The sequence below is a fragment of the Schistocerca americana genome, chromosome 9, assembly GCF_021461395.2.
Source record: "Schistocerca americana isolate TAMUIC-IGC-003095 chromosome 9, iqSchAmer2.1, whole genome shotgun sequence".
NCBI classification, from domain to species: Eukaryota; Metazoa; Arthropoda; class Insecta; order Orthoptera; family Acrididae; genus Schistocerca; species Schistocerca americana.
The window spans coordinates 68831004-68858729 of NC_060127.1; the positions used below are offsets into that span (position 1 = coordinate 68831004).

The following is a 27726-nucleotide window of genomic DNA, read 5'->3' on the forward strand; positions in this document are numbered from 1 at the left end:
CCTTAGGATAATTTAGATTAACTAGTGTGTAAGCTTAGGGACTGATGACCTTAGCAGTTGAGTCCCATAAGATTTCACACACATTTGAAGCCGGCCGGGGTGTCCGAGCGGTTCTAGGCGCTACAGTCTGGAACCGCGCGACCGCTACGGTCACAGGTTCGAATCCTACCTCGGGCATGGATGTGTGTGATGTCCTTAGGTTAGTTCGGTTTAAGTAGTTCTAAGTTCTAGGGGACTGGTGACCTCAGAAGTTAAGTTCCGTAGTGCTCAGAGCCATTTCAACCATTTGAACACGTTTGAACATTTTTTGTTGATAACGCACGGTCTCTGGCGGAGTGGTTACACGACAATGACATCCCTCTAATGGACTGGCCTGTACAGAGTCCTCACCTGAATCCTATAGAACACTTTTGGAATCTTTTGGAAAGCCACTTCGTGCCAGGCCTCAGCGACCGCCTTCGATACCTCTCCTCAATGCAGCACTCTGTGAAGAATGCACTGTCATTCCCCAAGAAACCTTCCAGCACCTGACTGAATGTATGTGTGCAAGAGCGTAAGGTGCCATCAAGGCTAAGGGTGGGCCAACACCATACTGAATTCCAGCATTAGCGATGGAGGGCACCACGAACTTGTAAGTCACTTTCAGCCAGGTGTCCAGAAACTTTTGATGACATAGTGTACCAAACGTCTCCGCAGTGTGTCATGTAGTGAGGGGTTGTGACACTGTTGCTGCTGACCCGTCCATCGGATGAAGAAGTTAAGCTTGCCCACCTCCTTATTGCTATTCGCTAGGAGTAGTCTATGTGCTGGCACCAGGTTTTACCTTCTCCATTCTCTCATCACCATCAACAACATCATCATACAACACAAACATTACACCCCACTCCACACATATGCCCAATACATACATGTAGTGACACAAGAACTTGTAATGGAGCATGTTGCAAATAAACAAACAATGTAAGCCTAGTAGTTGCATGATGATTACAATGTTACAGCTACCAGGAGATCAGGGTGTACGTACTTGTTGACATCGCCGCCTTGCTTTTCAACGAACGAGTAGATGCCGGGGGTGCCCAGGGGACCCCAGGCGCAGACGGTGATGTCCAGCGCGCGGCAGAAGGCCCTGAGCTCTCGCTGCTGGAAGTAGGCGTGCATCTCCACCTGCAGGTTGGTCGGCTTGATGCGCGCGGACTCCCACACCCGCTTGATCTGGCGCGCGTTGAAGTTGGACAGTCCTATGGAGCGCGCGCGACCCGCGTCCACCTGGGCCTCCATTGCCTGCACAAGCCGAGCACAGCGCTCTGTATCCACTCAGCCCTACTTCCAAATCTACACTCCCGTACAGAGACTCATCCACAAGCAACTTCCAAATACAGTGTTACGAGGGGGTACCCAGAAGAACGATACACAAGGAAAGTGTTCCTCTGAGGCCCATTGTTAGTGCAATCAGTTGGCCCACCTACAGACTTGCTAAACATCTGGCACGATTATTAGCACCAAAATTGGGACATTGCGAACACCACGTTGTCAACTCGTAGAAATTTGTTGAGACACTCAAGAGGATGAAGATAGGCCCAAACGACCTAATGGTTAGCCTGGACGTTGTGTCACTTTTTATGAGGGTGCCAATACAGGATACGCTCTATCTTTTGGCGCTGCATTTTCCATCTGGAATCATTAAGTTCTACCGTCACGTCCTAACGACAACGTACTTTTCGTACTGCGATAAATATTATGAGATGACGGAAAGCACAGCCATGGGATCACCACTGTCTCCAGCTGTTGCAAATTTCTTCATGGAGTTGAGGAGCAGGCTCTGCAAACTACCACATTACGGGCGTCTTTCTTTCCACGATATGTTGATGACACCTTCCTGATATGTCCTCATGGTGAAGATACACTACAGCAGTTCGTCGATCATATGAATGGTGTCCATCCCAACATTAAATTTACTGCCGAGATGGAGAAGCACGGCAAGCTATCATTCTTGGATGTTTTGGTTGAGCGGAAGGCAGGAGGCCAGCTTGGTCATTCAGTGTACCGGAAACCAACACACACTGATCGGTACTTGACTGTCAATAGGTTACATCACCCTGTACCCAAGAAAGCTGTCCTGAACACATTGGTTCATAGAGCCAAGATTATCTCTGACAACGACCACCTACGGTCTGAATTGTAAAACTTAGAACGTGTTTTCACGGAACATGGATACAGCAAAAGAGAAATCGCAAACGCTTTCAAGGGCCGCCGACGAAAGACACCTGGTGAATCAGTAGAAGAGACCAAACGGACTGTATTCCTGCCATACTGTGGAGCAACTAGCAGTAAGTTAGGACGTCTGCTGCAGAAACATTGGCTAAGACCAGAGTTCCGGCCCGCCCCCAAGATACGAGATGTGTTGCGCCCTGTTAAAGACGAAATTGCTCTTCGAGTGTCCGGCGTGTACGGTGTACCTTGTGAATGTGGCAGCATGTACATCGGACAGGCAATTCGCACGGGTGCGGAGCGCTGTACTGAGCACAAGTGCCATATAAAACAAAGGGAGCTTGACAAGTCGGCCATAGCGGAGCATTCCCTAGAAAACGGGCATAAAATACAGTTCGGAAATACAAAAGTGTTGGCTCATGCGTCTACATATTGGGACTCCGTTATAAAGGAAGTGGCCGAGATTCGTTTAAACAACAACAATTTCAACAGAGACCAGGGATACACGCTCAGCAGGGCATGGGGGCGGGCGTTGGACATGGAAAGAAAGCAGAGACAGATGCGCGACGCTGGAGCGGCAGTTTCAAACGTGGCGCCTGCCCCTGGCGACACCTGACGTCACCGGTGCCGCCCCGGGCAACAGCTCCGCTAGCAGTGCCGGGTCGACTTACGCGCGCGCGCCACATTGGATCGATCTGATTGGCTGCTGATGATGTCATCATGCCTATATAAGCGAGAAACCATAGCAGTCCCGGCAGTCAGTGAACTCCTGACGACGATGGCGGAGATGGCCGTCGAAAGTCCGAGGATTTTATTCGAATTGACGCGGCTGGAATACCGATAACGTTTTATTCATGTATGCCGTCGGGCAAGACTCCGAGGACACATACCAAGAAGAAATCGAACAATTTTTTTGGTGGGCAGAGCTTTTGATGTTTTCCATCATGTTTTCCTTTCTTTAATCTGTGACTGAGTTAGGGAAACGGGTACACGAGAGCACGTTAAGTGCAGTGAGTACAGTACCTTCCAAATGGCGACGTGGTCGGTGTCCATGTCGAGCATCACCATGCCGTCTGGGCCCCTGGGGTAGCGCCCCTGCTCCACGTCCTGCATCCCCACGGGGTTGTGCACCAGGTACAAGTCGACGTAGTCCAGCTGCAGGGCGGAGAGGGACACCTTGATGTACTTCTCCACCGCTGACGCCCTGTTGCCCATCATTGGAAGCTGGAAATAAGGAGTCCTCCGGTCAGTTCAAATGGCTCTGAGCACTATGAGACTTAACATCTATGGTCATCAGTCCCCTAGAACTTAGAACTACTTAAACCTAACTAACCTAAGGACAGCACACAACACCCAGCCATCACGAGGCAGAGAAAATCCCTGACCCCGCCGGGAATCGAACCCGGGAACCCGGGCGTGGGAAGCGAGAACGCTACCGCACGACCACGAGATGCGGGCTCCTCCGGTCAGTGCACTCTCTACATCGTTAGACGGGAATCATGACAACATCAGTACTTGAAAGATATTTACTCTGGTACGCTTGTAAGATGGTCATGTCATTTTGATTGTTACACTATTGGTAATTCAAATTGCTACATCACGAAGATGACGTGCTACAGACACGAAATTTAACCGACAGCAAAAAGATGCGGTGATATGCAAATGATTAGCTTTTCAGAGCATTCACACAAGGTTGGGGCCGGAGGCGACGCCTACAATGTGCTGACATGAGGAAAGTTTCCAACCGATTTCTCATACACAAACAGCAGATGACCGGCGTTGCCTGGTGAAACATTGTTGTGATGCCTCGTGTAAGGAGGAGAAATGCGTACCATCACGTTTCCGACTTTGATGAAGGTCGGATTGTAGCCTATCGCGATTGCGGTTTATCGTATCGCGACATTGCTGCTCACGTTGGTCGAGATCCAATGACTGTTAGCAGAATGCGGAATCGGTAGTTTCAGGAGGCTAATACGGAACGCCGTGCTGGATGCCAACGGCCTCGTATCACTAGCAGTCGAGATGGCAGGCATCTTATCCGCATGGCTGTAACGGATCGTGCAGCCACGTCTCGATCCCTGAGTCAACAGATGGGGACGTTTGCAAGACAACAACCATCTGCACGAAGACGACTTCTGCAGCAGCATGGACTATCAGCTCGGAGAACATAGCTGCTGTTACCCTTGACGCTGCATTACAGACAGGAGTGCCTGCGATGGTGTACTCAACGACGAACCTGGGTACACGAATAGCAAAACGTCATTATTTCGGATGAATTGAGGTTCTGTTTGCAACATCCTGATGGTCGCATCCATGTTTGGCGACATCGCGGTGAACGCACATTAGAAGCGTGTATTCGTCATCGCCATACTGGCGTATCACCCGGCGTGATGGTATGGGGTGCGATTGGTTACACGTCTCGGTCTCCTCTTGTTCGCATTGACGGCACTTTGAACAGTGCGCGTTACATTTCAGATGTGTTACAACCCGTGGCTCCACCCTTCAGTCGATCCCTGCGAAACCCTACATTTCAGCAGGATAATGCACGACCGCATGTCCTGTACCGGCCTTTATGGATACAAAAAGTGTTCGACTGCTGCCCTGGCCAGCACATTCTCTAGACCTCTCACCAACTGAAAACGTCTGGTCAATGATGGCCATGCAACTGGCTCGTCACAATACGCCAGTCACTACTCTTGGTGAACTGTGGTATCATGTTGAAGCTGCATGGGAAGCTGTACCTGTTCACGCCATCCAAGCGCTGTTTGACTCAATGCCCAGGCGTATCAAGGCCGTTATTACGGCCAGAGATGGTTGTTCTGGGTACTGATTTCTCAGGATCTATGCACCCAAATTGCGTGAAAATGTAATCACATGTCAGTTCTAGTATTTGCAAAAACAGAGATAATGTCTAATGGGATAGCAGCCATCAGTAATTATATAGTGTTACTTATAATCCGTCTTAATTGCAAAATTTTTTATTCATATGACCGGTTTCGGTTCTTCAGAACTATCTTCAGATCTGATATTTCAGTTACAGGAGTAACCCGTCCAAATCCAGCAACTTTCACATGCTGCGTCAACGTCAGCATGTGAAAGTTGCTGGATTTGGACGGGTTACTCCTGTAACTGAAATATCAAATCTGAAGATGGTCGTGAATGTACCGAAACCGGTCATATGAATAAAAAATTTTGCAATGAAGACGGATTATAAGTAACAGTTCTAATATTATATATTTGTCCAATGAATAACCGTTTATCATACGCATTTCTTCTTGGTGTAGCAATTTTAATGTCCAGTAGTGTATGTGTTACTGATGTGCATGTTAGAGAGAGGGCAAGTTATGTAACTGTTAAGCAATCTTTGATCTTGTCGTGACAATCTTCCCCTCTGCGCAGTCTGATACATTCTTAAAAGGGAAACTCCCCATCGCACACCCCCTCCCACCCCTCATAATTAAGGGTAAGAGAGCCCAGTGGATAGCCAGTCAAAAACTTAATACAGATCAAGCACGAAAACAGGAAGAAGCTGTACTGGACTGCGAAAAAAAGCACAATAGAAACAGTGAAGGGTCCAAGAAGAAGAACTGCAATATAAAGCAGCCAGAAGCAGATGTGGCGTCGTGGTTAAGTGGTTATGGTATTGAGCTACCAAGCGAGCGAGCTGTGCTCACACCACCTTTGTGCCAACTTTTCTTTTTTTTCGCTGTTCGCTTTATTCAAATTTACGTCTGTGTCGTGGTGTAACGTCCGTTTGCAACAGCGAGGTGTAAGGTAGGGACACATAATGACAATTGATTCTGCACACCTAGCAGCCGAAAGAAAGTGGTTTTCGAATGGGAACCGCAAACGTTTGATCACAAGGCGACAAGTCAACCAAATCTTCCAGCAGAAAACACGTCTGGTATGTCATACACGGCATTAGTTACAGTACAGGTACATTTGCCATATGATGCGAATTTCTTATCGTCGCACCTAATTTGTGTGCCAGGTAACGGAGTGACATATTCCTCCTTACCCGATATAGGTGCTCGTATGAATGTGAATGTGATCACTCCCAAGGAAATGATGAAAACATAACAGTTTGTCACATAAGCTGCAAAAAATGAACGCGACACTTTCATAATCACACAATTTCCTTGTGCTCTGTCAAAACATACTAGGGTCACTCCAAAAGAAATGCACACTATTTTTGTAAAAATACAGTTTTCATTCTGCATGTGTGAAAGTTTTACAGTGCGTAGATACATCCTTCACGCTTGTTTTCAAACTTAGTTCAACCTGTTCCCGTGAGTGGCGCCGTCACAACATGTCTTCAAGATGGCTGCTACACTTGACGTTCGTCAGAAGCAGCGTGCGGTCATACAATTTCTGTGCTGTGAGAACGAGACACTGGGAAACATCCACAAGAGGTTGAACAAGGTGTATGGAGGTGCTGCTGTCGATCGCAGTACAGTTAGTCGGTGGGCAAGCAGGTTACGTGATGAAAGCGAGCACGGCAATATTGAGAATTGTCCCCGCAGTGGCAGGCCTCGTACTACATACACTCCAGACAATGTGTAGAGAGTTAACGAGTTGGTGACTGCTGACAGACTCATCACAGTGAACGAACTGTCACGCTACGTTGGGATAGGGGAAGGAAGTGTTTGCAGAATACTGAATGTGTTGGTGTTAAAAAAGGTTTGTGCCAGGTGGGTTCCCAGGCTGTTGACAGTGGCTCACAAAGAAACAAGAAAAACGAAATGCAGCGAACTTTTGCAACAGTATGAGAATGGTGGAGATGAATTTCTTGGAAGAATTGTGACAAGTGATGAAACATGGCTCCATCATTTTTCACCAGAGAAGAAGAGGCAATCAATGGAGTGGCATCATGCAAATCCACCCAAGAAAAAAAAAATTCAAAATCACACCTTCTGCTGGAAAAATTATGCCTACGGTGTTTTTCGATTCCAAAGGATTCTTGCTTGTGGACATCATGTCAAGTGAAACCACTATAAAATCTGATGCATATGTAACGACACTGAAGAAACTTCAAGCTCGACTGAGTCGTGTTCGACCACATCGGCAAAAGCAGGATGTTTTGCTGTTGCACGACAACGCACAGCCACATGTCAGTCAAAAAACCATGGAAGCGATCAGAAAACTCGGATGGACAACACTGAAACACCCGCCTTACAGTCCTGATCTGGCTCCATGTGACTATCATCTCTTTGGGAAACTGAAAGACTCTCTTCGTGGAACAAGGTTTGCATATGATGACTCCTTTGTGCACTCTACCAAACAGTGGCTCCAACAGGTTGGTCCAGAATTTTACCGTACGGGTATACAGGCGCTGGTTCCAAGATGGCGTAAGGCAGTTGAGAGGGATGGAAATTATGCGGAGAAATGAAAATATTGTTCCTAAAGGATGTATCTACACACTGTAAAACTTTCAAACATGTAGAATAAAAGATGGATTTAACAAAAAAATAGTGTGCATTTCTTTTGGAATGACCCTCGTATGTTTTTAACGTTTGTAAAATTGCGTTTCGTGTTGGAAGTCTTGACTTTTGAATTCCTTTTTTGCAGCGTAGTTCACATCCGTTTATTTGTTGTTTTCATTTCTGTGAGACGTCTATGTGGTATCTCGCCTGCTCTCACTATTCATCGCATTTACTTGCGACGGTAGTGTATTCTTACCACATGCCTCATATTCTGTAACCAATGTATAGTATGACAACTGCCGAGACTACAGGAAGAGAACAAACATTTCAATGACCGGACGGATAGCTCATAGTGTCTTCCCTGAGTCGTGCATTAACATATCAACTGATTAAGCTGTTTGATTTTTACAGAAATTCTCTGTTAACATTTTAGCACCTTTTAAATCATTGTTCACTTTGATAAACATAGTATTGTTCAGACCTATGTTATGCGTGAAGATCACGCGAAATCTTAGTCTTTCTGAATACATACTTACTTCTAAAACGGTTGTCTTGGAATATCGTTTCGTAGGAATAGTTGCCCTCCCCATCCCACCGTTTTTCATTACGCATTACGACATTGTACCATGTGGTATGAAACAGTTTGAGTATAGTTTGGAAATTTTCTTTGGAAATAGAAATGTAGCTTAGCCGCTGTCTGCTTGATGTTTGCTGTTGTCCTTTCGAGAAATCTGCAACAATGTTGTCAAGACGCGAGGTAAGCGGAATTTTGATTAGGTCCAGGTAATTGTTTTACTTCACTTGCGAATTTAATACAGAGACAAGCTGCATTCAGATCAGTTACATTTCAGTTCAAATTAGGTTCCGTTTGGTGAAAGGTTAGCATACGAGTTTAAGTTGGATACCAGTTTGTGGGGATATAGTTTTGGTAACACGTAGACTTTTTGTTGTGTACATAGTTCTGCATAGTCAGCGTGTACACAACTTTCCCAATAGAATGCGCCCCGCTAAGCACAACAGCGCAGGCGTAGCGCTTGTCCGTCTCCACACTACAAGATGGCGCTGCCTTAGAGACGGACCAAATTCTGCTTCCGCTGATCTGCGTATTTATGTGTAACGCAGCTAATGAGATTGCTGCTAAGGTAGAACCTTTTCTCCTCGCGGATCACACTCGCGCAGCGACACCTGAACACGCGAGGTATTATAACGAGTGTACAGACCTCCAATTAGTCAGTCTGCACTGGTCTGCATTAGTCTGTAGTCAAGTTTCAGTCTGCGCCTAATAAGATTATCATATTACTGTACATAGCCATGAAGAGAAATGTATAGACACTTTGTAAAGTATCAGAGATATGTGAGAATAAGATTAACGCACCAAGACCAAAGGAACTTCAGACTGTCAATTGTAAACAGCATCCAGAATCAAGTTACGTAATATCTGTTTTTTATTATTTTAATAAATATGTGTGAAAATTAATCAAGCTCTGTTTAAAGTTGGTCACTGTCAATCTGCTACTCTAAGCGTGCAAGTGGCATTTCTATCGTCTGACCTAACGGCAGAAGATAAACACGCCATGATAAGACCACGAGACATATTGCTGACACTTGGCTACTTCGTTAGAGCGACAAGTCAAATAATCTGATGGTGTGTGTACCAAAGGTCTTACAGTACGCACACTACACTTTTATAGAGTGGGAGGTAAAGGTGGGCTAAATTTCATACAGAAATTTTGTAAAATATATTTCTTTTTTCAGGTTTGACTGGACTTGAGTGAGAGAACAAAAGTTAAACATTTTGTGCCTAAAAGAGAAGAAATACCGCTGAGTTTAAAACACACTGTCTTCAGTAGTCTAAAATGACATACTTTTCACATACATCAGCGATTTCAGATTACGGTTTTCCGATCTTGAAAATACATTCACGTTATTCTAGAAACTGAGTTGACGGATGTTATGGAATACCTCCTAATATCGTGTCGGATGTCCTTTTGCCTGGCGTAGTCCTGCAACTCGACGTGGGGTGGACTCAACATGTCGTTGGAAAAATATTGAGCCAAGCTACCTCTATAGCAGTCCATAACTGCGAAAGTGCTACAAGCGCAGGATTGTGTGCATAAAACTAACCTCCAGATTATGTCCCTTAAACGTTCGATGGGATTCACGTCAGGCGGCCTGAGTGGCGTAATCAGCCGTTCGAACTGTCCAGAATGTTCTTGAAACCGATCGTGAACAATTGTAGCCTGGTCACATCGCGCATTGTCACATCCACAAATCCCCATCGTTGTTTGGAAACATGAAGTCCATGAATAGCTACAAATGATCTCCAGGCAGCCGAACATAACCGAGGATCCAGTCGGTTCCGTGTAAACAAAGCCCACACCATTATCGAGCCACGACGACCTTGCGCAGTGCCTTGTTGACAACCTGGGTCCGTGGCTTCGTGGGGTCTGCGCCACACGCTGACCCTACCATCAGCACTTAACAGCTGAAACAGGGACTCATCTCACAAGGGCACGGGTTTCCAGTCGTCTAGGGTCCAACTGAAAAGGTTACGAGCCAAGGAGACGCGCTGCAGGCGATGTCGTGGTGCTGGTAAAGGCACTCGCGTCGGTCGTCTGCTGCCATAGCCCGTTAACGTCAAATTTCGCCGCACTTGGCCTAACGGACACGTTCCTCGTACGTCCCACATTGATTTCTGTGGCTGTTTCATGCAGCGTTGCTTGTCTGTTATCACTAAAAACTCTATGCTAACGCCGCTGCTCTCGGTCGTTAAGCAAAGGCCCTCGACCACCACATTCCCCGTGGTGACAGGCAATGCCTGAAATGTGGCTTTCTCGACACACTCTTAATTTATCTCGGAATATAGAATTCCCTAACGATTTCCACGCGTCTAGCTCCAATAAGCATTCTGCGTTCAGAGTCTGTTAATTCCCATCAAGTGGCATAATCACGCCAGAACCATTTTCACATGAACGATCTCAAGGCAAATGACAGTTTCACCAATGGTTCGTCCGCCCCCGGTAGCTGAGTGGTCAGCGTGACGGAATGTCAATCCAAAGGGCCCGGGTTCGATTCCCGGCTGGGTCGGAGATTTTCTCCGCTCAGGGACTGGGTATTGTGTTGTCCCAGTCATCATCATTTCATCCTCATCGACGCGCAAGTCGCCGAAGTGGCGTCTAATCGAAAGACTTGCACCAGGCGTACGGTCTACCCGACGGGAGGCCCTCGTCACATGACGTTTCCATTGTACCAATGGTTCAAATGGATCTGAGCACTATGGGACTTAACATCGGAGGTCATCACTCCCCTAGAACTTAGAACTACTTAAACCTAACTAACCTAAGGACATCACACACATCCATGCCCGCGGCAGGATTCGAACCTACGACCTTAGCAGTCGCGTGATTCCGGACTGAAGCGCCTAGATCCGCTCGGCCACCGCGGCCGGTAGTTTCACCAATGCACTGCCCTTTTATACCCTGTGTATGCGATACTACCGCCACATTTATATGGGCATATCGCTATACCTTGACTTTTGTCACCTCTGTGTCTGTACATATTATGCCTGGAACTGCTCCAGATGTTCTTGAGTTACTTCTGTGTCAGCACTTTTTCACCTCTGACCTCACCCCCATGAGGGCTACGTGGTCCGTATCCCCACGATGCCTCTTGGCACAAGGTAGGCGATATTGGTCCCAGGTTTGGTTGAAACAGATGCAGTGACTTATGAGGAGATGTGAAACGTACACACGAGGCATGTTTTTTTAAGTAAGTACCGTTTCGAAACAAAAAAAAAAAAGATGTGCTAAGATATCTCAATAATTTTATTTTTACATGAAAGCTTGTACCTTAATCTACTTTTCTACACAATTTCCGTCGATATTGAGTCACTTGTCATAACGTTGTACCAGTTTTTGGACACCCTCCACATAGAAGTCTGCCGCCTGACTTGTTAACCAATGCATCACCACTGTTTTGACTTCGTCATCGTCTTGAAGACGCCGACCGCCCAGGTGTTTCTTCAAGTGCAGGTACAGATGGTAGTCACTGGGCGCAAGATCGGGGCTGTACGGAGGATGATCCAGAGTTTCCCATCTAAAAGATGTGATGAGATCTTTGGTCTGATTCGCCACATGTGGACGGGCATTGTCTTGCAGCAAAACGATGCCCTTGCTCAACTTGCAACGTCTTTTGTTCTGAATTGAACGGCGCAGATTGTGCAATGTCTTACAGTAAGCTGCTGCATTGGTTATCTCATTACGAGGCAGAAATTCCACAAGCAATACTCCTTTTCTGTCCCAAAAAACTGTGCACATGATTTTCCGGGCAGAAATTGTTTGCTTAATCTTCACTTTTCTGGGTGAATTTGAATGCCGCCTTTCCAAGGACTGTTGCTTTGATTCTGGTGTGACGTAGGACACCCATGTTTCATTGCCTGTAACAATTTGGCTTAAGAAATCATCACCGTCGTTGTGGTACTGCTCAAGGAAAGTCAATCCACTGTCTAAACGTTTGGTTTTTTACACATCCGTCAACATTTTCGGTACCCAACGTGTGCACAATTTTCGGTAATTCAAGTTCTCGGTCACAATGCCATACAAAACACTACGAGAAACATTAGGAAAGTCATCCCGCAAGGAGGCAATCGTAAAGCGTCTGTTTCCTCTCACCTTATTGTCCACTTCCTGCACCAAACTATCATTAACGACCGAAGGACGCCCACTCCGTTGTTCATCATGCACATTTGTGTGGCAATCTTTAAATGCTCTCACCAAATTTCTTACCATTCCATTACCCATAATGTTTTCTCCATAAACTGCACAGATGAATATCGATCGCTTTTAGGCCTTTAGCACTAAGAAATCTTGTAACAGACCGTACTTCACAGTCGGCGGGACTCACGATTATCAGAGGCATCTTAAGCACTCATTACACAACACCCGGGTTCCCGGGTTCGATTCCCGGCGGGGTCAGGGATTTTCTCTGCCTCGTGATGACTGGGTGTTGTGTGATGTCCTTAGGTTAGTTAGGTTTAAGTAGTTCTAGGGGACTGATGACCATAGCTGTTAACTCCCATAGTGCTCAGAGCCATTTGAACAAGTACACAACATGAACAAGGAAGAATTAGACTGTAATGGCGTCAGTGTGTAGACAACAGATGTAGGTACCCAGTGCGCATGCTCAGAACGCCGACCGCAGCGCTGCGGCCGCGGTGTGGCAAAACGGTACTTACTTAAAAAACGCGCGTCGTACATATAATGATTTTTTATATAAATGTGTAGATTTGTGCAGCATGCCATTGCAGTAACAACGGTCCTTAATGAGCTCTTATCACATTATATGTGTCAGTAACTGCGAGCTTTGTATATATTAGCTACCCTCCTACCTTGGTGACGATGAACACGTCTTCCCGCTTGAGCTTCCCAGAGTCAAACCACTTCTTGAGGACGTCTCCGATTTCCTTCTCGTTGCGGTAGGAGTAGGCGGTGTCGATGTGCCGGTAGCCAGCCTCAAGAGCCGCGTCCACAGCTTTTCCGACATCGCCTGTCGATGACTGAAACCATCACATTTATATTCAGAGGTATACCAGCAACCAAAATAATGTAACTTATTACTTCATGAGACACGAATCAGATATACCTCTCAGACGCATCACAACAGCACAACAGCTGGTGTTCATGTTAATGATAACCTCTAAGCATTACACTGAAGCACCAAAGAAACTGATATAGGCATGCGTATTCAAATACAGAGATATCTTAATATACAGTATACGGCGATGGGGTCAGAAACGCCTATACAGGGTGTTACAAAAAGATACGGCCAAACTTTCAGGAAACAATCCTCACACACAAATAACGAAAAAATGTGTCCGGAAACGCTTAATTTCCATGTTAAAGCTCATTTTAGTTTCGTCAGTATGTACTGTACTTCCTCGATTCACCGCCAGTTGGCCCAATTGAAGGAAGACAATGTTGACTTCGGTGCTTGTGTTGTCATGCGACTCATTGCTCTACAGTACTAGCATCAAGCACATCAGTACGTAGCATCAACAGGTTAGTTTTCATCACGAACGTGGTTTTGCAGTCAGTGCAATGTTTACAAATGCGGAGTTGGCAGATGCCCATTTGATGTACGGATTAGCACGGGACAATAGCCGTGGCGCGGTATGTTTGCATCGAGACAGACTTCCAGAACGAAGGTGTCCCGACAGGAAGACGTTCGAAGCCATTGATCGGCGTCTTAGAGAGCACGGAACATTCCAGCCTATGACTCGCGACTGGGGAAGACCTAGAACGAAGAGGACACCTGCAATGGACGAGGCAATTCTTCGTGCAGTTGACGATAACCCTAATGTCAGTGTCAGAGAAGTTGCTGCTGTACAAGGTAACGTTGACCACGTCACTGTATGGAGGGCCTCCACGCTCTGCTGTTCTCAACCCTCTTAACTTTCATTTATGGGGGCATTTGAAAGCTCTTGTCTACGCAACCCCGGTACCAAATGTAGAGACTCTCCGTGCTCGGATTGTGGACGGCTGTGATACAATACGCCATTCTCCAGGGCTGCATCAGCGCATCAGGGATTCCATGCGACGGAGGGTGGATGCGTGTATCCTCGCTAAAGGAGGACATTTTGAACATTACCTGTAACGAAGTGTTTGAAACGCTGGTACGTTCTGTTGCTGTGTGTTTCCATTTAATGATTAATGTGATTTGAAGAGAAGTAATAAAATGAGCTCTAACATGGAAAGTAAGCGTTTCCGGACACATGTCCACACAACATATTTTCTTTCTTTGTGTGTGAGGAATGTTTCCTGAAAGTTTGGCCGCACCTTTTTGTAACATCCTGCATAAGACGACAAGCGTCTGGTGCAGTTCTTAGATCGCATACTGCTGCTACAGTAGCAGGTCATCAAGATTTAAGTGAGTTTGTACGTGGTGTTATAGTCAGCGCACGAGCGATTGGACACAGCACCTCCAAGATAGCGATGAAGTGGGGATTTTCCCGTACGACCATTTTACGAGTGTACCGAGACTATCAGGAATCCGGTAAAACCTCAAATCTCTGACATCACTGCGGCTGGAAATAGATTCTGGAAGAACCGGACCAACGACGATTGAAGAGAATCATTCAACGTGACAGAAGTGCAACCCTTCCGCAAATTGTTGCAGATTTCAATGCTGGGCAATCGACGAGTGTCAGCGTGCGAACCACTCAACGAAACATCATCGACAAGGTCTTTGTGTCGTGCAGTCATCAGGGCCCATTCGTGTACCCTTGATGACTGCACGACACAAAGCTTTATGCCTCGCCTGGGTCAGTCAACAACGACATTTGGACTGTTGACGATCGAAAACACGTTGCCTGGTCGGACGAGTCTCGTTTCAAGCTGTATGAAGCAGATGGACGTTTACGGGTATGGAGACAACCTCATGAATCCATGGACCCTGCATGTCAGCAGGGGACTGTTTAAGCTGGTGGAGGCTCTGTAATAGTATGGAGCGTGTGGAGTTGGAATGATATGGGACCCCTGATACGTCTGGACACGACTCTGACAGGTGACACGTACGTAAGCGTCCTGTCTGATCACCTGCATCCATTTATGTCCCTTGTGCAATTCGACGGACTTGGGGAATTCCAGCAGAACAATCCTACACTCCACACGTCCAAAATTGCTACAGAGTGGCTCCGAGAACACTCTTTCGAGTTTAAACACTTTCGCTGGCCACCAAACTTCCCGGACATGAACATTATTGAGCATATCTGAGATGTCTTGCAACGTGCTGTTCAGAAGAGATTTCTACCTCCTCGTAGTCTTACGGATGTATGGCCAGCCCTGCAGGGTTCATGATGTCAGTTCCCTCCAGCACTACTTCAGACATTAGTCGAGTCCAAGCCACGTAGTGTTGCGGCACTTCTGCGTGCTCGCGGGGATCAAATGGTTCAAATGGCTCTGAGCACTATGGGACTTAACATCTGAGGTCATCAGTCCCCTAGAACTTAGAACTACTTAAACCTAACTAACCTAACGACATTACACACGCCCATGCCCGAGGGAGGACTCGAACCTCCGCCGGGACCAGCCGCACAGTCCATGTCTGCAGCGCCATAGACCGCTCAGCTAATCCCGCGCGGCTTTCTTCTTCAAATTAATTCCTACTAGTATCGCCTGTGGGCGAAATTGGACCAGTTGTGTTCATAAAGCAACTCGATTCAACTTTTAGTTTTACATAATTTACTGGAATTTATACATATTCAGATTCTTAGTTCATATCTGCCATAAAAATATGGCTGTGAACGATTATATGTACAAGTCATTGGACCTGATCTATTGTAAGAAATGTCGTGTATCTTTTAAAGTGATGCACTCCGCGTAAAGCAGTCTGAAATTTTAGCCCCAGAACTGACTGTACCAAATGCTGCAGTGTAGCTACGAATATTACTGGATTTATTCTTTGATTTCTCCTTAATTGTTCGATCGTTTGAACTGTGTCCTTGATGCAGTGCGTTGAAAAATATTTTATGTACTAACGGTGGTAAATTAATTTTCTCCTGTGACAACACAGTGAGAATACCGTTGTATCTCGTATAATAACCTCATGTGCAAAATGCTACACATCACAAAATCTGCTGTGTAAGTTCATCAAAATGTAATTATAACTCTCACAATTATTGAGAATTAGGTTTAGTTCACATTAAATCTATCTTTCAAAACACGAAGCGAGGCAACACAGTGTTTAGCACTCTGGACTCGCATTTGGGAGGACGACACGTGAAATCCACGTCTGGCTATCTAGATTTTGGTTTTCTGTGATTTCCATAAATCGCTCCAGGCCAAATTCCTTCCCCATCCTTGAGACAATCAGAGATTGTCCATCTCTAATGACCTCGATGTCGATGGGGCGTTAGCCGGCCGCTGTGGCCGAACGGTTCTAGGCGCTTCAGTCTGGAACCGCGCTGCTGCTACGGTCGCAGGTTCGAATCCTGCCTCGGGCATGGATGTGTGTGATGTCCTTAGGTTAGTTAGGTGTAAGTAGTTCTAAGCCTAGGGGACTGATGACCTCAGATGTTAAGTCCCATAGTGCTTAGAGCCATTTGAACCATTTTTTTGATAGGACGTTAAACTCTAATATTCCTTCCCCGTTTCAAAACCACAATGGAATGAAATTATCAATGTCCATGTTTTTCCCATTACTTTGTCTGCGTATTATCATCGACCTAGCAGTTGTCGCTTAGTAACTGCTCTGTATGCGTGTGTCACTGCAAATGAACCACGTAAACATGAACAGCCCTAGAACGCGCTTTCACGGAATATTGTTGCTACTGTAACAGCTGATGGTTACGCGGGGCAGAAGTTGGTAACACTTCAATTTTCGACGTTCAAGTGTTGGAGATTTTAATGGATGATGAGTGTATCTTCACAGTTATAAATATCAAGACGTTTGCTTTCTTTTACCACTCTCAGCGGCTACGTACACACGTGATTTATTCTTTGTGCACATCTGTTGCAAAGTACCTTTCAAATTATGTATGTTTCATAGGCCTCCTTGTATACTTGAAATTAAAAATCGGTGCTTCAGTTTTAGTGTTCACGTATTAATATTATGATGTTTCATGGTAGAAGATTTCTTTCACAGTGTAGTGCCCTCTTTGACTGCGCTAGTCAGCATTATAAGTCCATCTTGTTTTATCCTGAATATGTTACTCTGCTTCCAAAATAGCAGAATTCCTTAACGTAGTCTACTTCGTAGTCTCCAGTATTGAAGGTAACTTTATCGCTAAATGGCTCTGAGCACTATGGGACTTAACCTCTGAGGTCATCAGTCCCCTAGAACTTAGAACTACTTAAACCTAACTAACCTAAGGACATCACACACATCCATGCCCGAGGCAGGATTCGAACCTGCGACCGCAGCAGCAGCTCGGTTCCGGACTGAAGCGCCTAGAACCGCTCAGCCACAACGGCCGGCCTTTATCGCTAATTTCATTTCATCTGCACCTCATTATTTTCGTCACTGTTATCAGTTTAATTTCAGTCAGTATTCTGTAGTCAGACTGTTCATTGCATTAAGCAGCTCCTGTAATTCTTCCCCACATTCAATGAGGATAACAGTGCCATCAGTGAATCTTATCATTGCCGTTGTTTCACCACAAATTTCAATCCCGTTATTTAACATACCTCAGAGGTTAAGTCCCATAGTGCTCAGAGCCATTTAGCGATAAAGTTACCTTCAATACTGGAGACTACGAAGTAGACTACGTTAAGGAATTCTGCTATTTTGGAAGCAGAGTAACATATTCAGGATAAAACAAGATCGACTTATAATGCTGACTAGCGCAGTCAAAGAGGGCACTACACTGTGAAAGAAATCTTTTACCATGAAACATCATAATATTAATACGTGAACACTAAAACTGAAGCACCGATTTTTAATTTCAAGTATACAAGGAGGCCTATGAAACATACATAATTTGAAAGGTACTTTGCAACAGATGTGCACAAAGAATAAATCACGTGTGTACGTAGCCGCCGAGAGTGGTAAAAGGAAGCAAACGTCTTGATATTTATAACTGTGAAGATACGCTCATCATCCATTAAAATCTCCAACACTTGAACGTCGAAAATTGAAGTGCTACCAACTTCTGCCCCGCGTAACCATCAGCTGTAACAGTAGAAATGACACACGAAAGTAACAATATTCCGTGAAATCGCGTTCTAGGGATGTTCATGTTTACGTGGTTCATTTGCAGTGACACACGCATACAGAGCAGTCACTAAGCGACAACTGCTAGACTCGATGATAATACGCAGACAAAGTAATGGGAAAAACGTGGACATTGATAATTTCATTCCATTGTGGTTTTGAAACGGGGAAGGAAGATTAGAGTTTAATTTCCCATCGACATCGAGGTCATTAGAGATGGAGCAAAACCTCTGATTGTTTCAAGGATGGGGGAAGGAAGTCGGGCCTGGAGCGATTTATGGAAGTCACGGAAAACCAAAATCTAGATAGCCAGACTTGGATTTCACCTGTGGTCCTTCCAAATGCGAGTCCAGAGTGCTAGCCACTGTGCTGCCTCGCTTCGTGTTTTGAAAGATACATTTAATGTGAACTAAACGTGATTACCAACAATTTTGAGAGCTATAATTACATTTTGATGAATTTACACAGCAGATTTTGTAATGTGTAGCATTTTGCACCTGAGGTTACTACACGAGATACAACGGTATTCTCGCTGTGTTGTCATAGGAAAAAATTAATTTACCACCGTTAGTACAAAAAACATTTTTCAACGCACTGTATCAAGGACACAGTTCAGACGATCGAACAATTAAGGAGAAATCAAAGAATAAATCCAGTAATATTCGTAGCTACACTGCAGCATTTGGTACAGTCAGTTCTGAGGCTAAAATTTCAATTTGCGTTACGCAGAATGCATCACTTAAAGACACACAACATTTTTTATGATAGATCAGGTCCAATGACTTGTACATATAATCGTTCACAGCTATATTTTTATGGCAGATATGAACTAAGAATCTGAATATGTATAAATTCCAGTAAATTATGTAAAACCAAACGTTGAATCGCGTTGCTTTATAAACGCAACTGGTCTAATTTCGCCCACAGGCCTATCTAGTAGGAATTAATTTGAAGAACAAATTTGTAAGAATTTGTGTTTGGAACATAACATTCTGTTGTGAATCTTGGGATTCTTCGTAAGAGAACACAATCGTTTGAGATGTCATGCAACAGAAGGATGTTAGAAGTGAGTGATAAGACAGGGAATGACGATTTTCTCTACAGAATCGGTGAGCAATGGAACATATGGAAAAATTGACAAAAACGAAGGAAAAATGTTAAGGCATTAAGGAAAAATGTGAATGTTGTTTGTGGGAGCTGTGGATGGTAAAAACTGTAGAGAAAGGCAGGGACTGGATTCTATTCTTCTTTATTGTACTTCAATTCCCCACCCGGGGCAGGCTGGCAGCAGCATATGCGCTGCTCTTCAGCCGAAAGACATTAATTAAACAATAGAAGACATTTAAAATTACAAAGGAGAAATATGGCGTACATAAACATAAAAAGGGGGAAAATAATGGAAGAGAACAGATAAAAAGGGGACGACTGTAAAATGGAGTTAAAAACCTGATAAAAGTATTGTACACAAAAAAAACCTCACACTGGGACAATTAAAAGAACACAAGGCGAAGTAGGGCTGGAGCATAAAAGTAGCCATGGACGGCGTAGCACATAAAGATCACTGACAGTAACACTATGTACAAGTTCAGCACACAATTAAAATCATAGCTCTGGACACACAGGAGAACAGCACAATACTGACGTAGCTCACTGAAGGCGATGAGCAAACACAGGATCTGCCAGGGGCATGGAGATGAGGGAGAAGGGAAGAAGGGTGGGAGGGGTGGAGGGGGGAGACGGGCAGGGGAGTGTCGAAGAGGGTTGGGGAGGGAAGGACGTGGGAGGGGCACAGGTGAGGAGGGGGTGCAGGGACTCGGGGGGGGGGCAAGGAGGAAAATCCGCTTTGGGAAGAGGGGAGAGGAAACGGGGGGCTCTGAGGAGGGGAGGGAACAAGGCCAGGTTACAGTTGGAAGGAAGGGTAGATATGACGGCGAAGTTCAACATCCGGGAGGGAAAGGCGCTGGAAAACGCCCTGATGAGGGAGATAGTGGGTGTGGAGGTGGAGAGAGGGAGGGATACAGCGTTAGAGGTGCAGCAACGGGTGAGGAGTGGAGAGGAAGGAGGAAACCAGGGGGTGGAGGGTATCAAGCCTCTGGACAGTGTTAGCTGGCCATTGTGGCCGTGTGGTTCTAGGCGCGTCATTCTGGAACCGCGTGACCGCCACGGTCACAGGTTCGAATCCTGCCTCGGGCATGGATATGTGTGATGTCCTTAGGTTAGTTAGGTTTAAGTAGTTCTAAGCTCTAGGGGACTGATGACCACAGATGTTGAGTCCCATAGTGCTCAGAGCCATTTGAACCATTTTTTTGTGGACAGTGTTAAGAATGCGGAGATGTTGGAGTAAAAGGAGGAGGTGGGGGAAGGTGAAAAAGTCATACAGGAGTCGTGTGGGGGAAGGAAGGTGGATACAGAAGGCAAGGCGGAGCACATGGCATTAGAGGGTTTGGAGGGCCTTGTAAAAGCAGGGCGGCAGGGGCAGGAATTGAAATACATCCAACATAATTAAGGACATTGAATGCAAGTGCTACTCTGAGATGAAGAAGTTGGCATAGGAGAGGAAGTTGTGGAGGGCTGCATCAAACCAGTCAGGAGACTCATAAATCAAAAGTAAGAATCCACTTTCGACAACCAGCCACTAACGAGAGACAGTGCCATACTCTGCCGTGATCACGTCACAGACGACTGTGTGTTACTTCCTTTTCCCACTCTCAGCGCCTATTTACACACAAGATTTTTTTCTTTGTGCACCTTTCGAATTACATATGTTTCATTGGCCTCCTTGTACACTGAAGCGCCAAAGAAACTGGTATGGCCATGCATATTCAAATACAGAATACGGCGCTGCGGTCGGCAACGCCTGTATAACCACTTGTCACTGCAGCGTGCAGTTACTTATCATGAAACACTGCCGCGCAAGGTCTCGTACTGGAAAAATATTCATTTACCGGTCATGTGTTACAGACCTTAAAACTCTGTTTCTAGGATCTCCTTTCGACCGTCATGATCTGGAACAACTTGCATGTTATAGCAGCTCAACAGAAGCTGCAAGAAAGGCAACTTTGAGAGAAAGATACTAGTTAAAATGTAATATTTTCGGAAAAAAAAACCACTTAAAACTACGTGACTTGTAATTACACATTATAGTGATATTTGCAGAAGGACAAAAATGAACACGAATTGGATAGTATTTTGGAATAGTAAAGCATGTATGACTGGACCCTCTGGGACTCCTTCCAAGACAGCTCTTCAGTTTCACAGACACTGCGCTCCTGTCCCACTGTGTGCATATACAGGCTGTAACGGGTTTAAAAACAATTATTTTTGTATGTGGTACCTTAATATGTACACACATCAGTGTTTTGGTTGTTTTCCTCTGCGTCAAACAGTTTTCGCACAAACACGTCACATAATGTTCTACTTGGCTGTTTTCTGCATGGTTGTAACTGCACCAGTAAGTGGACCACACCTGTCAGGTTAGTCCAACAGTTTTGCGTTCATGCACCCACACTTCAACACCTGACCTGCTGCTCAGGGGAAAGTAAGCGTTATTGGCTTGATCTTGCCGAATGTATTCGGAGGTACTGACCAACCTAAACAGCACACTAATCCATCATACATATCCGTGTTTGTGAACTCCTAAGGGACCAAACTGCTGAGGTCATCGGTCCTTAGACTTACACACTACTTAAAACAACTTATTCTAAGAACAACATATACACCCATGCCTGCGGGAGGACTCTAACCTCTGGCGGAAGGCCCATACATATCTGTCCCACACATGCGTGTCTTTTGTCTCATGTATCTTATAGCAGTCAACATGTACAAAAATTGGCACTCCATTACAGTATTAAACATACTGTCTCACCAAAGACATACCATGAATTGAGAACTAAATCAATTGATGTTTGTTTTTCTTACCAGTAGATCGATGTTTCTTTCAAGTTGGCACATAATGAGAGACATGTGGAGAATGCCTTGTAGATTTCTCAGAGGTACATAAGTTTAAGGATTTCTGACCTTGGTTACGCATGATGAAAGCGGACACTGGTTAAATGGAAGAAACAACACAGACCGCCAAATCTTAAATATTACTTACCGAAATGCTGTGTAGGCTATGATGTGTTGGGATTTTCCAACAGATGGAGCACTGTGATATTGCATCGCGGCAACAGCTGCAAGTAAACCCAGTGTGCAATGTGTGTTGAATCAGAGAGCAGTTGTGAGGCTGTGTGCATGTTGTGCTTGAGTGTTGTTTAAGCAAAAAAGTCCATTGCGAGTATGAGTACCAACATACCACATACGTTTACCCATGCAGAATACGCAGACATGCTAATTGTATACTGGCAATGTAATATCGGTGCCCATGCGGCTCTGACATAATATGGGAAGTGTTTCCCTGATTGACGAACCCCCTGTGCCAAGATATTTCCCAGGTTTGCTGTATACTACTCAGTGTACACATAACATCAGAACATGAGGCTATCCAATCAGCTGAGGAAACGGAAGACATTATCGCAATGATATAATGGAGTCACACGACCAATACATGGCACATTAGCTATGAGTTCGATATTCCACAAACATGGGTATGGAGAACGTTACGTTCTGAGGGCTTGTACCCATTCCATGAGCAGCCCGAGCAACATCTGCATCCAGGTGACACACTAAGCTGACAACAATTTTATGAATGGTTGGCTGTACACAAAAACGTAGTGCAATACACTTTATTTACACATGAGGCTACATTTACACGTAATGGTATCATAAACATGTGCAATTTTCATACCTGGGCGATGGAAAACGCACATGACACTAGGGAAACAAGACTCCAAGTTAGGTTCTCAGCAAACATCTGGTGTGGTGAGATTGATGACTTGGCGTTCCTGCCAAATGGCAGGAGGTGTATGGTTTCATAAACATGTGCAATTCTCATACCTGGGCGATGGAAAACGCACATGACACTAGGGAAACATGACTCCAAGTTAAGTTCTCAGTGAGCACCTGGTGTGGTAAGACTGATGACCTGGCGTTCCTGCCAAATGGCAGGATTTGTATGTTTTCTGATAGAAGAACTACCTGCTCTTTTTGAAGATGTAACATTGGAGCAACAACGGCAGATGTACTTGCCACATGATGGATCACTCATTCGCCGTACCAGACAAGTGTCCCAGTATAAATAACGCATTTCCTAAACGGTAGATTGGCCGCGGTCGACCCATCAACTGTCCTGCCAGATCACCCAACTTAACCTCATTAGACGTCTGCTTATGGGGCTGATTAAAGGGGGATGTGTACGCTACGAAGGTGAACACACATGAAGAACTTGTCGCTCACTTTACCGACGTTTTTGCTCGCATTCCAACGCATTAACGGGTACGTTCATATGGGTGGGAGACTTTCTGAAGACCTCTTGCAGGATGGATCCGTCACCCGTTCCACCACAGCGCCCCAGTTCCATTAACGGTCGAAAATCGGATACATGTTCATAGGACTACTTCGGTTTATTTTCGCATGTAGAATCACCTCACAAGCTATATGACATTCGTCCTGAATCACCCTGTTCGTTCATACCAAACTCTTGTTAATATCTTTTTGTTTGGATAGGGAAAAATATTTGAGGAAGATCAACAGACTCACTGAGAATGTAGCAAACAATGTGCGTTGGTCAATACGTATGCGAATCTTCGTAATGTAACATACCTGCCAAGTACCCAGGCCTACAATGGGCATCTTCTGGCCATTGTAGAAAGTGATGTACTGCAGTTTGCTGGCCATCTCGCTGTTGCCTTGAGTTGCTGGCAGACCAGTGACAGAGGCAAAATGGTTACGGACTGTCTTCCGCGCACAGTGATACTACTGTTTATACTACCGGCAGAAGTACTTGAAAACCCAGTCGGTGACTGCTGTCCTTATCTCTAGAAGCGCATGTATCGTAATAAGAAGATAAGGCGAGCGAAATACAAGCTCAAATGACATCACAAGGGCTGCAAAGGAAAATCCCGGTGGTGAGCACGACACTCTCGTACGATGCTTATCAAGAAACAAGCATCATGTGTATTAGGGACTTGCACAACTGGACACAACATTACGAAACACGCGTATGTCTGAAATGCTGCGCAGCATATTTTTTCCAAAGTTCCGGTTTCGTGGCCTACCTGTTACATCAGATATTTCAGAGATTGCTAGCTGCTAGACTATTGAAAGTAAGCCAACAAAAATCAAATACTGGGTTGGTACATAAGTCCATAGCGTTTTTCCGTTAGTTTAATAAACACTACATATACTCACGACAGAGACTTAAGTCATCAATAATATATTCTCCTTCACTATTTACAACAGTCTGTCAATGCTGCGGTAACATTTCGATTCCGCGACAGTAGAAATAACGTGGATTTGAGACGAAAAGCTTGTCGAGTCATGTTCGGAGCGCATTTTCATCCGGAAAGGAGAAATTCCGTGAAGGTTGTTCGGTAGAGAGCGGAAAAGGTACAAATCTGAGGGCGCAAAATCAGATGAATAAGGTGGGTGTGCAATGACTTCCCAATCCAACTCATGTAGAGTGGTTTTTGTCATTCTAACAGAATGCGGGTGGGAGTTATCGTAGAGCAGTCTTTCGGGTCGTGGTTCTAGGACTGCGCCTGCAAGAGGTCTGACTTGTAGAGATAAATCTTAGCAGTGATGGTTTCACCTAGAGGAAGCAATTCATAGTAGACCACATCGTCGCTGCTCCACGACATGCCTAACTTACTTCTTGCGGATGAGTGCTGCTCTTTGTACAAGGAGTTGCTGCTTTGTTTGGGCTCAACCATTCCTTTCTTTTCCGTGTGTTAGCATAAAGACACCATTTCCAGTCATCAGTAACGATACAGGGTAGAAATGGTAGGTGTTCTTCACGAGCCAATTGATGACAAGCAAGCAGAGATACATACTCGTACACTCCTGGAAATTGAAATAAGAACACCGTGAATTCATTGTCCCAGGAAGGGGAAACTTTATTGACACATTCCTGGGGTCAGATACATCACATGATCACACTGACAGAACCACAGGCACATAGACACAGGCAACAGAGCATGCACAATGTCGGCACTAGTACAGTGTATATCCACCTTTCGCAGCAATGCAGGCTGCTATTCTCCCATGGAGACGATCGTAGAGATGCTGGATGTAGTCTTGTGGAACGGCTTGCCATGCCATTTCCACCTGGCGCCTCAGTTGGACCAGCGTTCGTGCTGGACGTGCAGACCGCGTGAGACGACGCTTCATCCAGTCTCAAACATGCTCAATGGGGGACAGATCCGGAGATCTTGCTGGCCAGGGTAGTTGACTTACACCTTCTAGAGCACGTTGGGTGGCACGGGATACATGCGGACGTGCATTGTCCTGTTGGAACAGCAAGTTCCCTTACCGGTCTAGGAATGGTAGAACGATGGGTTCGATGACGGTTTGGATGTACCGTGCACTATTCCCCTCGACGATCACCAGTGGTGTACGGCCAGTGTAGGAGATCGCTCCCCACACCATGATGCCGGGTGTTGGCCCTGTGTGCCTCGGTCGTATGCAGTCCTGATTGTGGCGCTCACCTGCACGGCGCCAAACACGCATACGACCATCATTGGCACCAAGGCAGAAGCGACTCTCATCGCTGAAGACGACACGTCTCCATTCGTCCCTCCCTTCACGCCTGTCGCGACACCACTGGATGCGGGCTACACGATGTTGGGGCGTGAGCGGAAGACGGCCTAACGGTGTGCGGGACCGTAGCCCAGCTTCATGGAGACGGTTGCGAATGGTCCTCGCCGATACCCCAGGAGCAACAGTGTCCCTAATTTGCTGGGAAGTGGCGGTGCGGTCCCCTACGGCACTGCGTAGGATCCTACGGTCTTGGCGTGCATCCGTGCGTCGCTGCGGTCCGGTCCCAGGTCGACGGGCACGTGCACCTTCCGCCGGCCACTGGCGACAACATCGATGTACTGTGGAGACCTCACGCCCCACGTGTTGAGCAATTCGGCGGTACGTCCACCCGGCCTCCCGCATGCCCACTATACGCCCTCGCTCAAAGTCCGTCAACTGCACATACGGTTCACGTCCACGCTGTCGCGGCATGCTACCAGTGTTAAAGACTGCGATGGAGCTCCGTATGCCACGGCAAACTGGCTGACACTGACGGCGGCGGTGCACAAATGCTGCGCAGCTAGCGCCATTCGACGGCCAACACCGCGGTTCCTGGTGTGTCCGCTCTGCCGTGCGTGTGATCATTGTTTGTACAGCCCTCTCGCAGTGTCCGGAGCAAGTATGGTGGGTCTGACACACCGGTGTCAATGTGTTCTTTTTTCCATTTCCAGGAGTGTATATGGCCACCTGCTGACCTTTTTCGTTTTGACTCAGAGCATGCAGTACCCATACACCCGATTTTTAAACCTCTCCATCGCATGCAAATGTCGCACGACAGTGGAATGATTACAGTTCATCACATTCGTCAGTTATCTAGTACACTGACGAGGATCATTGTGGATTGATGCTTTTAAACGATCTTCATTGAACCAAAAAAGGTCTTCCTGAACGTGGAAGGACACTAATGTCAAAACGATCCTTCTTAAAACGCGAAAGACGTTTTCTTGCCTTGCTCTGTCCAATGGCAGTATCCCCATACATGGCGAAAATGTTTCTGGCAGCCTCCGCTGCTGTCACAACTCTATTAAACTCAGTCAGAAGAAAATGTCGGAGATGTTTCGACTTCTCCAATTGGCACTCCATTTTCTGGCGTACACAAGCTCCAATCACTATCTCTAAATGACAAAATGACAATACACAAACTCATATAGGAACAGTGACGTATAAACAAAGAATTTACAATCGATAAATGAAACAGTAGCAACCGGAATACCAACATGCAAAACAAAAACGCTACGAACATTTAGAGTTGTTAAAAGAGTACATATCGGGAAAACGGCAAACAGGAAGCTAAATACATTAAAACATACAAACACGTTGTTACACCGCTGGAAGTTAAAACTGCAAATCCAGAGAGAATGGGAAATAATGAATTTTTTTTCATTTCTTTTTTATCTCGGGTCTTCACGTCCGGGGAACAGTACCTACTACTTCTATTTCTGAGGAAGGACTTTATCGAAAAACTTGTACGTCCGTAGAGTTATGTTAAGTGATTCTCCCGTCGCTTCTTAGCAGAACAACATTATTATAAACAAAAAACATAATATTGTATTTTTCATTTATAGTTTCTAGTACTCTTTCCCTTATGCCAGTGTGCGCCACTGCGCCTCCTCTACATGGTGAGTAGCGAACGATTCTCGCCAGTCGTCGTTGGTTCCGTTCTTGCAGGACCTTTTTCCAGTCGCAGCGGTGTCGGAGATTTGATGTTTTATCG

General features: G+C 45.6%; 1 protein-coding gene across 1 annotated transcript in view; it reads right to left on the minus strand.

Annotated features, from left to right (window-relative positions):
- Positions 1-24194, minus strand: part of LOC124551282 (1,5-anhydro-D-fructose reductase-like) — a 47424-nt gene extending 23230 nt beyond the window's left edge. The window contains exons 1-4 of the mRNA XM_047126286.1: positions 24039-24194; positions 13018-13185; positions 3232-3432; positions 1025-1281 (exon numbers count right to left, since the gene is read on the minus strand). Of these exons, the coding sequence (XP_046982242.1) occupies positions 1025-1281; positions 3232-3432; positions 13018-13185; positions 24039-24113 (701 nt within the window). The 5' untranslated portion in view covers positions 24114-24194. The remainder of the gene's footprint in view (positions 1-1024; positions 1282-3231; positions 3433-13017; positions 13186-24038) is intronic.
- Positions 24195-27726: the final 3532 nt, after the last annotated feature.